The sequence below is a fragment of the Cherax quadricarinatus genome, chromosome 3 (genome assembly GCF_038502225.1).
Source record: "Cherax quadricarinatus isolate ZL_2023a chromosome 3, ASM3850222v1, whole genome shotgun sequence".
NCBI classification, from domain to species: domain Eukaryota; kingdom Metazoa; phylum Arthropoda; class Malacostraca; order Decapoda; family Parastacidae; genus Cherax; species Cherax quadricarinatus.
Genome location: NC_091294.1, coordinates 10,606,860 through 10,621,539, shown reverse-complemented (window position 1 = coordinate 10,621,539; position 14,680 = coordinate 10,606,860). Strand labels below are relative to the sequence as shown.

Sequence of the window (14,680 nt, the reverse complement as noted above, 5' to 3'; positions counted from 1 at the left end):
GGATAATCCAACAAAGCCATTGTCATCAGGTTGTCTGGCTTATTTCCACTGGGGGCCCTTCAATCCTCTCCCAGGGTGCACTCCCACAACAGTCAGCTAACTCCCAGGTTCCTACTTACTGCTAGGTGAAAAGGGGCATCAGCTGTAGAGAAATATGCTCAGCATTTTCGTTTGTCTGGGGTCTGAACCCCATTCCCTCAGTTGTGACCTGAGGTCATTACCAATTGAGCCACAAACATTTTATGTAAGCTACCAGCACCTTATAAACATACTAAAAATAGTAATCAGCATGTTGTGGAGGTGAGTTATTGACACTAAACTTGAAAAATAATTACAGAATTTTTAGGGACTATAAGTTCCATGTATAAAGACTATTTTTTTCCCATTTACTATTAGCTGTGTGGTGAAATATTTCACCTTGATAATGTTAAGGGTTGGGCTGTAAAATTTTGTGTTCATTTCAAACTTAATGTTTAGGGGTTATTCCATCAAATTAATTTTAAAAAATAATAAAAAGAAGCATGAAGTATTTAATTTTAGCAAAATGAATCGGATTTTTTTTCAAACATTTTTCTTATCAGCAAGAGAGAGAGAGAGAGAGAGAGAGAGGCTGGCTGGGCTGGGCTGGGCTGGGCTGGGCTGGGCTGGGCTGGGCTGGGCTGGGCTGGGCTGGGCTGGGCTGGGCTGGGCTGGGCTGGGCTTGGCTGGGCTTGCTTTGATTATTGCCCATTTTATTTTGTGCATTTATCTGTAATGTTTATTTGACTTCAAAAAATCATTACATATTATTATCTTTTAAGGTGATGAAGTCACAGCTCACCATCTGGTGGAAGCTGGAGACAATAGTGTTGGAGTGATGGATGAAATGGATGAAGATGAAAATACCCTGGAGGTCTCCTCCATGATAACACATGATGGTGGACACTCAATTGATCACACAACTCTACAAAATGAAGTACATTATGTTACAACAGATGAGTCGGGACACTCGGTCACTGTGGTGTACCCTCAGTCTGCTCTGCCTATGATCCGGACACCAGATGGAAGTTTGGTCAACTTTGTTGATCTTCCTGGAGTACATGGTGAACTGGGGCTAGATCAAGGGGAGTTGACAGGTGAAACAGGTATGGTGCTCCAACAAGATTTCCCCGGAGAAGGACCAATCACTGTGGTGACTGCAGATGACACCGGGGAGCAACTCGCTCTTCTAGATCAAGAACATGGCCACTCGACTGTCACCATGACCAGTGGGGAGGGAGCACAAGCCATCACTTACCTCACTGCTGCAGAGGATACTGGGGATGGGTCTGCTTCAGCCTTATTAGGTGAGCAACTAATTCAGATCCCTGCAAGTGATCAGTCAGGATCAGCACACACCATTACTCTGCCCCTCTCATTTCTAAATGATAGTGCTGGGGTTTCCATATTACAAGGGCTTAGCCATCTTCAGTTACCATTAGTAGGAGAGACTGGTGGAGATTCAATTACATTAACTTCTCCAGTTGACTCAGATAACATTGCTTCAGTCAGTGGTGCAGATGTGACACACAGTCAAGTTCTGTCAGTACTGCAGTCATCAACTATACCTACTACAGCCAGTGGGACATTCAATGTTATGACTTCTCAGTCTAGCATTCACAGTGATCACAATAGACTACCAACTACTCAACACCTTCATGTTCCAAATGCAACATCCAGATCTCATCATTCTTTAAGTACAAAGTCTGTCGTCCTGAAGACAACTAGCCCTTTATCAGGGAAGCAGAATTCTAGTCAGCAACCTCGAAAATTCCTTGGCACTGGTCCACTGGCTATATCTGCACAGGGTGTTGTTCAGAGGATTGGAAACCGGATGGTTACTGTCCTGCCACGTCCAGAAGATCTAAAAAAGTTGAAAGAAAGCAAATCTTTAATCGTAAGTGTCAAAGGTTCTGGTGATTCTGATCTTTATGGGTCAAAAAGTCCTCGAACCAGAAAAATCCCAGTGCCTGTACGACCACATCAACGCTATGGAAGGAGAGGCAGGGGAGTAGGACGAGGCAGACCATCCTCTGTGTCTAGAATTGATGATAGAGAAGATAATGACCAAATTGCTAAAACTATTTCACTTTTGAAGAAGGAAGCCCCAGGTGATTCTATATTGCTTGCTGAGACCTCTGGGGATCATCACTTGGATGGATGCATCAAATTGGAGGACTCAGGGAGTGAAGGCATTGTGGTAGACATGACTCTGCCAGGGGGGTCACCAGCATCGGCTGTACTGGTCAAAGGTCCACCGGAGGATGAGGAATATATTCTACCAGATTTAGATCCCACACTGCCAGTTACTTCTCGCCGTGGACGTCGTAAAAAGAGAGGTCGTGGGCGTCCCAGAGGGACGTATGTTATATCATCCACAGGTCGGAGGCCAGGAAGACCAAAGAAGGTACAGCACTATTTAACTTCTCTATTTGTGAATTTTTATTGTTGTGTAATTATTTGAACAAATTTATAATAGTTATAACAACATTTTTATTTCAAAAATTTAATTTTTAAATTTGTGATTAATAAATAGTAGTAATCTTCAATGATTAAAATGACTGTAAGATCCTGTTTTTCAACTGTCAGCATTATAATTAGTTAAATTTTCAAATTTTTCCTTAATGTGTCAGAGTCTGATCTAATAGTAATTATAGGAGCTTTACCTGGTGGCCATCTAACTCAGATCACTTTGGTATAATACAGTAGCTGGAATCCCTCACACTTAATTTCTTTATGCACTCCAACCTGCATTTACAAAAAATGTGTGACACTAGCCTTCCTACATGCTTTTGTATTCATTAAAATAGATTCAGTTACAAACAGTTTGTTTTTGTAAGTCAGAACCCAGGAGCAGAATTCGCTCATTAGTTGAGACCTTTATTTAGTACTGTATCTACAAGAATAACATCAATTCATTTACTGCATCAGCAAGTCATGCTATTACACACTTGACGGGAATGCATCAACTGAAAAATGTAATTATCTGATGTACTCCAGGTCCTGCATAAGTCAGAGAACAAGATCTTCACAGTGCAGTAACTCTTAGTACCTGATTGAAAAGAAAACAAATTTGAAAGGGATGTCAGTTTTTAACATGCGAAATACACTTTAATATTTCAAACAATTCAGGTTGAGACTCTGCTTGAAGGGCCTCATGGAGCTCGCATGATACACACTGGACCTGACACTCGATTGGATGGCCAGCATGAGGATCAAGGTTTGTTACTGTACAAATTTAAAGACTTCATTTGTCTTGCAGTTCTATAAATAACTTAAATTTTTAACAAAATGAAGAATGATACCAACAGTGTTAATTTACTTTAATAAAACTTATGTTAGACAATGCATTATCCAAGTAGATGATTAATTATATAAACTGTCTACTTATGTGAGTATATTTGTTTTAACTGAATAACAGTAAAAATAAACCAAGTTTGTGTGAACTGAATAATTTATTTACCATATGTTGAAAATTGTTACATGTTTTATAGAGAAACATGAAACATGGCAAAATGAAGTTATATGTTGCAATCTGAAAACTGGCTATGCAGTATTTTGTTGAATATTTTACAGAAAATGACTTGTCAGAAAATGTTCCAACAATTGAGCTAGCAGGTGTAGAGGGAAGTGATGGACTACAAGAGCTGCGAGTGTTAGAGATGGGGAATCTCAAGCAAGAACCACTTGATTTTGAGCTCAAGAAGGAAGAGGAAGTGGACCCTAACAAGAGGAAGCTACCGCCTAGACGAAGGGGATTAAGGTAATACACATACATCTGTTCTGGAAGTTTTTAGCACATTCTGCTGTTCGTTCCTACATGCATAAATGTGTTCATTGAGGCGGCTGTCGAGGTTTCTTGATGCTTCACCTACATAAATCTTGTCGCAGCCTCCACAGGGTATAGTGTAAACCCCTGCATTGACTGGTTCATGGTGCTTGGATTTTGTTCTGGTTAGATCCTTTATCGAAGTGCTGGAAGCGATGGCGACTCTGGTGTTAGCTTGTGAAAGTACTTTAGAAACGTTCAGTGTAACCTGGCTGTTGGGAAGAATTATAACGTTGTTGGGAGTGGTGTTGGTGCGTGGGGAATTAATGATCTGAAGAGCTCTTTTCTTGCAGTCTTTGATGAAAAAGGAAGGAAAATATAAATCTGTGAAGGTTCGGTGAATGTATGTACATTCCTCGTCAATTTTTTTTTTTAAATTCTTGGACCCTGTGGACATGTCTCAGACTTTGGGTCTGGACCCTGAAAGGGTTAAGGACATTTGTGCAAAGTGGAATGAAGTGCAAACTTTAATGGATGAACATCACCCTGACACAGCTGTTGCAGGCCGTGCTGGCAACATCTGCAATGACAGTGTTGTGTCCCATTTTAGGGAAATCTCAAAGAGACGCCAGAAACAGTTCTCTGGACAGATTTTTGGTGTGAGAGGGGTTCAGTGACTCTCAAGTTGGTCCTAGTGGCATTAAAAAAAAAAGAAGGGAAGTTTTTTTTTTCTCAACAAACTGGCCGTATCCCACCAAGGCAGGGTGTCCCAAAAAGAAAAACAAAAGTTTCTCTTTTTAAATTTAGTAATTTATATGGGAGAAGGGGTTACTAGGCCCTTGCTCCCGGCATTTTAGTCGCCTCTTACAACACGCATGGCTTACAGAGGAAGAATTCTGTTCCACTTCCCCATAGAGATAAGAGGAAATAAACAAGAACAAGAACTAGAAAGAAAATAGAAGAAAAGCCAGAGGGGTGTGTGTATATATATGCTTGTACATGTATGTGTAGTGTAACCTAAGTGTAAGTAGAAGTAGCAAGACGTACCTGAAATCTTGCATGTTTTTTTTTTTTTCAACAAGTCGGCCGTCTCCCACCGAGGCAGGGTGACCCAAAGAGAAAGAAAATCCCCAAAAAGAAAATATTTTCATCATCATTCAACACTTTCACCTCACTCACACATAATCACTGTTTTTGCAGAGGTACCCAGAATACAACAGTTTAGAAGTATATACATATAAAAATACACAATATATCTCTCCAAACTGCCAATATCCCAAACCCCTCCTTTAGAGTGCAGGCATTGTACTTCCCATTTCCAGGACTCATGTCCGGTTATATAAAATAACCGGTTTCCCTGAATCCCTTCACTAAATATTACCCTGCTCACACTCCAACAGATCGTCAGGTCGCAAATACCATTTGTCTCCATTCACTCCTATCTAACATGCTCACGCACGCTCGCTGGAAGTCCAAACCCCTCGCCCACAACACCTCCTTTACCCCCTCCCTCCAACCTTTTCGAGGACGACCCCTACCCCGCCTTCCTTCCCCTACAGATTTATACGCTCTCCTTGTCATTCTACTTTGATCCATTCTCTCTAAATGACCAAACCACCTCAACAAACCCTTTGACTAATACTTTCATTAACTCCACACCTTCTCCTAATTTCCACACTCAGAATTTTCTGCATAATATTTACACCACACATTGCTCTTAGACAGGACATCTCCACTGCCTCCAACCACCTCCTTGCTGCAGCATTTACAACCCAAGCTTCACACCCATATAAGAGTGTTGGTACTATTATACTTTCATACATTCCTTTTTTTGCCTCCATAGATAACATTTTTTGCCTCCATATATATCTCAATGCACCACTCACCTTTTTTCATTCATCAATTCTGTGATTAACCTCATCCTTCATAAATCCATCCGCTGACACGTCAACTCCCAAATATCTGAAAACATTCACTTCTTCCATACTCCTCCTCCCTAATTTGATATCCAATTTTTCTTTATCTAAATCATTTGATACTCTCATCACCTTACTCTTTTTCTATGTTCACTTTCAACTTTCTACCTTTACACACATTCCCAAATTTGTCCACTATCCTTTGCAATTTTTCTTTAGAATCTCCCATAAGCACAGTATCATCAGCAAAAAGTAACTGTGTCACTTCCCATTTTGTATTTAATTCACCCATAATTTAATCCCACATATGATACCATGTACCCATGGTACATGGTATCATATGTTACAGGGTACCATTTGGTACACTGTACTATATGGTATAGGGTACCATACATGTAGACAGCCTGTGCTGTCTGCACAGACAGCCCATGCTGTCTGCCAGCTTAGTTCATATTTCGCGCCATGCTGGTGCTGCCACCTATAGGCGTTGCCACTTCAGCCTGCCTGCCCTTGCCTCACTCTCACTCACACAGCAGCCTAGCAGGAAGACACAAGGCCTAGTAGCTCCTCTCGTGGGATGGCTCTGCCCGGGCCATGGGCACAACACACAAGCCTGTGTCCCCACCACGACTTAACAATAAAGTAAAAAGCCTCCAAAGAAGTTTATCATTTGAACCCCGCTACCATACTACCAAATAAACTCGTTATAAATGGTAGCAGCAGTGGTCGCAGCAGTTGTGTTTGCCCAGAGAGAGGAAGGAAGAGGTATGAAGTCATCTTCACTTCATCATCCTATACAAGAAGCATCCGTCTCTCAGCGAGTTATCCTGATGTCGTGTCTGCACGTTTGAGCATCCAGACACAGGTACAAGCAGGATCCAGCCGAAATTTGCCGAAATTCTCCGAGAATTGTAAGTGACCCCACGCTACAGCGTCCCACGCTGTTTCTCAAGTCACGTGTTCAGCGTCACTTGTATGTTGCTGTTGTTGTTCAGCTCAGCACAGCTGTTTCAGCAAGCCAGAGGTGAGTTTTGTGGCGATTTCTGCGTCCAGTGTGTTTCCCTGTGTTTGTGGGTGGGAGGAGGAGGAATGGCCAGATGCTCCCTCGCCATACACTCATCCACGCTCCTCGCCACCACACTACCATACACCACTCACCACTGCCCACTCCCTCTGCTGTGTTTTCTGCTGTTTTCCGTGTGAATTCATTGCCAGAACTGTGTATCCAAGTGCCCGAGGCCACTCGAAGCTACGTGGATCAGCATGCCACATAGATCATGACGCCACGTGGATCCCGATGCCACGTGGGTGTGGGCGATGTCACGTAGATCTACCAGCCACGTGAGTTACCAGATGTCTCAGGCCTCATGCTGTGGTCTGCTGCCCGCATCACATCGACGTCACCCACGATGCTGCCCGACTTCATGATGTCACGATGTCTGCCTGACATCACCTCGAGATGTCTGCTGACATCACAGTGCTGCTGACGTCACCTCGCAACATCACGCCTGACATCACATGATGTCACATCGAGTGTTTCTAGTAATTATTTTTGTATTGTCGAGAAGATTGAGAGAAGATATATGTCGTGTGTTAATTAATTCCTCTCAGTCAGTGTTCTCACATTTTAGTATATATCTTAGTGTCAGTTTTGTGCACAGAAAAGCATCATTTGCTAGTTTAAGCCATGTTGTACTGCATGTACCGCGGGTGTGTAAAGTTTCCGTGTGTCCAGTGAGGTCTCAGCCAGACCTGAGTAGCACCACTGTGTTAAGTCACCCGTGTGACCAGTGTGTTTGACAGCTGATGTCAAGACAGCCTCGAGTGACCGAGCCCTCTTGTACAGAAAGCTTTTATGCTCGTGATGTTCTGCAGAATCGTACCTGCTACGATTCCCATCGAGATTTGTTTCACTTTACCTCCAGACCTTCAGAATGCAGTTATATGTAGAGAAACAAGTCTGGGGACGCTTAGACTAACCTCTGCTATAACTCCAACTGTCGAGAGAATGACACGCTGTGTCAGCCTTGTGTCACAAGCTTCAGTGAGCAGCCTGCACAAAGATGTCGCTTTGACCGCTAGCTCTCTCACTGCAGTCTGGTGTATGATGTTACGACTCCCAGATGTTTCGCCCAGTCGTCTCTGCCACGACTCGCTCCACAACTCGCTCCACGCTCGCCGGCAGTGACAGCCCAGGGACAGTACCAGTCAAGAAGTGTCCTCCTTAGTCGCTTGCCAGAAGTCCTGCCCAGTTGCTGAGTTTTGTCGACGCCTCACTCGTGGGCACCAGCATGTCGTGCCCCAGGTTGAGTGAAACCTGCAACGACTCCTACGATGACTGCTTCACCGTTCCAGAGGAGACAGTACCCTGTTACGTCACAGCTCAGCCGCAGCGATGTCTCCTGTGTTGCAGTATCTGTCCAGACGCAGGAAGGCGTGCAGTGATGCCCATCGATGCTCACTGCCTATGACCACGATGTTTAGCACACCCCACATGTTTTTTCTTCCCTCCCTGTAGGAAGTTTTTTTTCCATGTCCATATGTATATATATGTTTTTATTTTGTGTTCTGTGCCCTGTTCCTACGAGAGAGACCGAGTTCCTTTTACCACCAGTATCGTCGCGTCGGGACGACGCGCGGTAGGTGGCCGAGTGTATGTAGACAGCCTGTACTGTCTGCACAGACAGCCCATGCTGTCTGCCAGCTTAGTTCATATTTCGCGCCATGCTGGTGCTGCCACCTATAGGCGTTGCCACTTCAGCCTGCCTGCCCTTGCCTCACTCTCACAGCAGCCTAGCAGGAAGACACAAGGCCTAGTAGCTCCTCTTGTGGGATGGCCCTGCCCGGGCCATGGGCACAACACACAAGCCTGTGTACCCACCACTACATTAACAATAAACTAAGAAGCCTCCGAAGAAGTATATCATTCACACCCCGCTTTCAGCCCTACCAAATAATCTCGTTATATACAGTACAGGATACCATATGGTGCAGGGTACCATATGGTGCACAGTACCATATGATACAGGGTACCATATGGTGCAGAATACCATATGGTGCAGGATACCATAGGGTACAGGGTACCATATGGCACAGGACACCATATGGTACAGGATACCATGTGGTACAGTTACAGAGATCCCTATGGAAATAAGTCACCCTGACTTTTTTGGGTTATCCTAGGAGTTTGTACATATGCTGCTATGTATGATAATCTATGTAACTGTATTTGTGTACACCTGAATAAACTTTCTCAAGCAGATGTGGCATCTTAAGTTTATTTAGGTATACACAAATAAAGTAACATAGATTATCATACATTGCAGCATATGTTTGGAGAACCTAGGATAACTACAGAAAGCCAGACAGACTTATTTCCATTAGGGTCCCTGTACCCTGTACCATATGGTACAATGTACCATAAGGTATAATGTACCATATAGTACAATGTATTATATGGTACATTGTACCATATGGTGCCATTGTACCATATGATATGATTGTATGACATGGCACCATTGTACCATATGGTACATTGGTACCATATGGTTCAAAACTGTAGAATTCCTCTTCAGATCCACTTCCATCAGTCTTAGAACTGTAAGTTGTGAAGAGGAGAGTCAGAATTCGCCAGGAGAGTGAGTGGGGAGTGAGCTTCTTTGCCGTGAGGCATGATGAACAAAGCTACTTTGGCTTCGTTCCCACAATGCCATGCAGGCATCCAGATTTTTTCTATAGTGCGCACACTGACCACCCAGACCCATTCTCTCAGATGTAGGCCTACCAGCCTTCTTGCGCTAAATTTGACGCCGCTAGAATTTTGGTGTAAATCTACAGTTTGGACTCTAAACGTAAAGCCGTAGATCTACGAAAGGGTTAAAGATAGATTTACATGCACAAAAGAATGAACATTCAACATGACACTTACCTTTATTGAAGGCTGTTGTTGATGGATGGAAGACAGGGAGGAGTGGAGAGGGATGAGAGGTTATTGTTTGGAAGGGGAATCCCCCTCCATAATGACTCTAGGTACCAAGTCCACCCCTGGGGTCACTTCCCTCCTTTGTTTTTTAATGCCACTAGGACCAGCTTGAGAGTCACTGGACTCCTGTTGCACAAAATATCTGTCCAGTATAGGTCTGTTTCTGGTGTCTCTAAGATTTGCCTAAAATGGGATATGGCATTGTCATTGTAAAAGTCGCCAGCACGGATTGCAGCAGCTTTCTCAGGGTGATGTTCCTCCACAAATGAATGCACCCTAGTCCATATTCCACAAATCTTCTTAATCTCTGAAGAAGGCACCTTCTTCCATCTCTCTTCCTCCTCCTCTGAAGCAATTTCTTGAGCTGTGATCTGTTGCTGTTGCAGATGAAGCTCTTGCAGCACATCAGTGGTTAGCTCTTGATTGTGGTCCTCCACCAACTCTTCCACAGCCTGGCCACTCACATCCAACCCCATAGAATTCCCCAATGCCACAATTGATTGCAAAACAGGTGTAGGAGTGTAGGGTCGACAGGGTCAGCCTGAAACCCTTCAAAATCCTTCTTTTGGACACAATCTGTCCACAATTTTTCCCAAGCAGAGTTCATCATCCTGGAAGTCACTCCCTGCCAAGCTTTATCTATAAGGCTTATGCATTGGAAGATATTGAAGTGATTCTTTCAGAACTCTCTTAGGGTCAATTCAGAGTCCAAGGTTATGTCAAAGCACCTTTGAAACATTGCTTTGGTGTACAGGTTTTTGAAGTTTGCAATGATCTGCTGGTCCATGGGCTGGATGAGAGGAGTGGTATTAGGAGCAAGAACTTCACTGTTACAAAACTGAATTCCTTAGACAATTGGTCTTCCGAGTCTGGAGGATGAACAGGAGCATTGTCCATTAACAGGAGGCACTGGAGTGGCAATTTATTATCCAGGAGGTATTTCTTCACACTTGGGCCAAACACTTCATTGAACCATTCCAGGAAAATTTCCCTTGTGACCCATGACCTACTGTTAGCCTTCCACATCACGCACAATTTACTCTTGACAACACTGTTTTTCTTAAACACTGGGATTTTCAGAGTGATACACCAGTAAAGGCTTCACTTTGAAATCCCCACTAGCATTACCACACAACAAGAGAGTTAGCCTGTCTTTCATAGGCTTGTGTCCTGGAAGTGCCTTTTTCTCCTGCGTGATGTAGGTCCTCTTTGGCATTTTCTTCCAAAACAGGCCTGTTTCATCACAATTGAACACTTTTCGGCCTCTACAAAGTCTTTGAATTACCACACGAATTTTTCAGCTGCATATTTGTCTGAACTGGCATCCTCACCATGCTTTACAACACTGTGTATGCCACTTCGCTTCTTGAACTTTTCGAACCAGCCTTTGCTGACCTTAAATTCACCATCATCAGCACTTAATTCAGTCAGTTTCTTTATGAAATCTTCATACAACTGCCTTGCCTTTTTCACAAATTATTGACTGTACAACGCTATCTCCTGCTAATTCTTTCTCTCTGATCCACACCAACAACGATATCTCCACTTCAAATTCAAATTCAAATTTATTCAGTTGTTTGTAATCTCTGTTTGGTTATTGCATTCACCCCTTTTGCAACATCAGCTTCCATGATTTCTTTTCTCTTTGCCACAATGGAGCTGATGGTTGATGGCGCCTTCCCATACATCCTGCCGAGTTCAGCAATGCGTATGCCACTATCATTTTTGAACGATATCTTTTTTCATTTATACGGTATTCCTCACTTTCTTTACCAAAGGACTGGCACTAGGAGCTTTCTTTGGGGCCATGGTGGCTCATTTAGGAGTCACACACAGTAAACAAGTGCCAAAAACAATGGATTATTATGAAATCTTTTGTATGACCTTGCAGGATATGTTGTCACCGAGAAACAACGTGACACTGCCTGAGAATGCGTGTGGGAGGCGGCTTTGTCTGCACGCTGGGCACTGGACAGGTTCCATACCATTGATGAAAATGGAGGAAATCGACGAAAATGGAACCAATATTTTGACAAAAAGTTGGCGAAAACGGAAATCGGCGATAACAGAGATTGATGAAAAGGGAGGGTCCACTGTATATGCTTGTACATGTATGTGTAGTGTGACCTAAGTGTAAGTAGAAGTAGCAAGACATACCTGAAATCTTGCATGTTTGTGAGACAGATAAAAGACACCAGCAATCCTACCATCATGTTAAACAAGTACAGGTACACAAGTACACTCACTTGGCAGGATGGTAGTACATACCTCCCTGGGCGGTTGCTGTTTACCCACCTACTACCTAGAAGACAAATGAGAGACCTATAATAAATTATTTAAAAATATATAAAATTATTTATACATTAGGAGATTGGTGATTCACTAGAAACTCATCCTATTTCATTCACACCAATATTCATCTCTCTAGGCTCTAGCAGGATTGGTCTCATTCTGCTGCATTCAATTTAGGCCTCTGCTCATATGTCATTACCTGTGACTAGTGCCCTCTAGTGATCCATGCAGTGCTCAAATCAATACACTGTACTTAACATCTAGTACAAAATTACCAAGAAGAGTAGTATTCTAAGAGGGCCACCAGGGCTCTTTCTTAGAAATGCATTCAGTGTAAGAAAATGTAAGAGCTGGACTAAAGGAGTTTTCATTTTATACTTACATGTTCAATGGTTATTATTATGAATATATATTCAGAGGAATAAAATTTTGTTTTTAATATGTAATCTAATGGCACTGTGGAAGGTAATAAATTTTCATCTAAACTGTTCAGCAACTTTGGAAAACTGTCATAATTTCAAATGTGCCCCATAATATCTTATCATATATAAGATATAGTACACAATACCTTTGATAAGTATTACACTGGTATTGTATGGAAATTTAAAAATTATTCAGTATTCACATTGCACTAATAAATATTAAAATTATATATTTATCATCCTAAGTAGTTCTAGTAGTATAAAAGTTATTAAATTTAAGGTACGAGAAAATGATCCAGGCCTTAAAAAAACGTGAAAATGATGATGATGACTTTTCTATGGGTGAAGAAGATGACTTTTCACCTGACTACTTGACACACCGGCGGCCACCACCGGCGCCACGAACAAGAGGAGCGTCAGGACCAGGCAAACGAGGTATTAAAACATTTAACATGTATTTATGTGAAGCACAAAACCCATGATTATCTTAACAGTGTGAGTATTTGTAGTTTCAGGGCCAGAACTAAGCTTGTGGTGTCCAATCTTCAGTATTTTATCTATTATAAAGTTTTAAAAGCTTCTGTGGTTGTAACACTTGCTACCTCTTCTCAAAAAAATATTCCATTGATCTCCCATTTTGCAAAGAAAATCTTTTTAGTGACTGTGTTGGGCCATTCAGGGCAGGATTGATGAAGCTGAATCCTGCCACCTTTATTAATAACAAGACAAGCACACTGATCATTATGTGAAGCATGAAGATGCAGTCTTCTTGAGAGCAGTCACCATGGTTAATACAGCCTCTCCTCATTTAACAACGGAGTTCCGTTCCTGAGACCACGTCGTTAAATGAATTCATCGCTAAGTGAGGCCTTACTATAATGGTACTGAATTTGTGTCAATCATCTTTGATATTCTTTTAATATCACCTTTGCACCATTTATAACATTTCTGGTATATTTTTAAATGTTTATAAAATAGTGTGCTGTATATTGTAATAAACAGAATAGGGGAAATCAGCTCTAATATACATTATTTAGGTATGCATACTCCACAGAGAGCCTGTCGTAAGTCCGAGGCGTCAGTAAACGAGTACGTTGCTAAGTGAGGAGGGGCTGTAATTATAGTCACATTTTTTATTGTCATTGTCATTTCTTTCCATTTCAACCATGTAATGCACTCTTAATTTTTTCATTGGCATGCCTTGTATTCTTCTGCAATGCAGATTACAGTACATTGCTTGTATTTTTTTATGATTGTGTTATATAATATAAAATTTATTTTGAAGGGCGCCCAAGGAAAGATCGGCCACCTCCAACAGAGATCAAAATGGAGCCAGACACTCGGCATCATATTCTAGGAGGAACAATAGATGACACTCACATTAGTGAAGGTGGAGCTGGTGACTTAGTTACCAGCGTCACTGAGGGAGATTTAACAGATGCAGACAAGCACAACTTGCTTATTACATTCCAAAGGCCAGAGACTGGAGAGATGGTGATCACTATGCTTCCACCACCACCTACAACACAGCATCACAATGAATTGCATGACCACACTACTACTGGTCAGTCACAAGTTGTTTTCACCTGTTTTTTTAGTCTCTTATATATTTAAAAATAAAAATTTGAAATAACCTTTGAACTTTCCTCTTAACTTCATTTGGCAGATGTGAATTAGCTCTTTCAGATTTATTTAAACTTAAACTTACTATGCCTCTTTACTATTTGTATATTGAAGTGTTTTCTGATGTCTCTTTGTAATTACTTATTTGTAGATACAAGAATAGAGCTATGACTGAGTATACCTGGAGTATACCTGGAGTATACCTAGAGAGGGTTTCAGGGGTCAATGCCCCTGCAGCCTGGTCTATGACCAGGCCTCATGGTGGATCAGGGCCTGATCAACCAGGCTGTTACTGTTGGCCGCATGCAACCCGACGTACAAACCACAACTTGGCTGGTCAGGTACTGACTTTAGGTGCCTGTCCAGTGCCTTATTGACGACAGCCAGGGGTCTATTGGTAATCCCCTTAATGTATGTTGGGAGGCAGTTGAACAGTCTTGGGCCCCTGACACTTGTTGTGTTGTTTCTTATCGTGCTAGTGGCGCCCCTGCTTTTCATTGGAAGGATGTTGCATCGTCTGCTGAGTCTTTTGCTTTCATAGAGAGTGATTTTCGTGTGCAAGTTTGGTACTAATCCTTTTAAGATTTTTCAAGTGTATATAAACATGTATCCCTCCTGCCTGCATTCTAGGGAGTACAGGTTGAGGAACTTTAAGCGT

The 14,680-nt window shown here is 42.2% G+C and overlaps 1 protein-coding gene across 1 annotated transcript in view; it reads left to right on the top strand.

Annotated features, from left to right (window-relative positions):
• Positions 1-14,680, top strand: part of LOC128706520 (zinc finger protein Xfin) — a 44,076-nt gene that overhangs the window by 10,047 nt on the left and 19,349 nt on the right. The window contains exons 2-6 of the mRNA XM_070090138.1: positions 801-2,425; positions 3,151-3,238; positions 3,595-3,781; positions 12,680-12,834; positions 13,685-13,963. Coding sequence (XP_069946239.1) covers positions 801-2,425; positions 3,151-3,238; positions 3,595-3,781; positions 12,680-12,834; positions 13,685-13,963 — 2,334 coding nt within the window. The remainder of the gene's footprint in view (positions 1-800; positions 2,426-3,150; positions 3,239-3,594; positions 3,782-12,679; positions 12,835-13,684; positions 13,964-14,680) is intronic.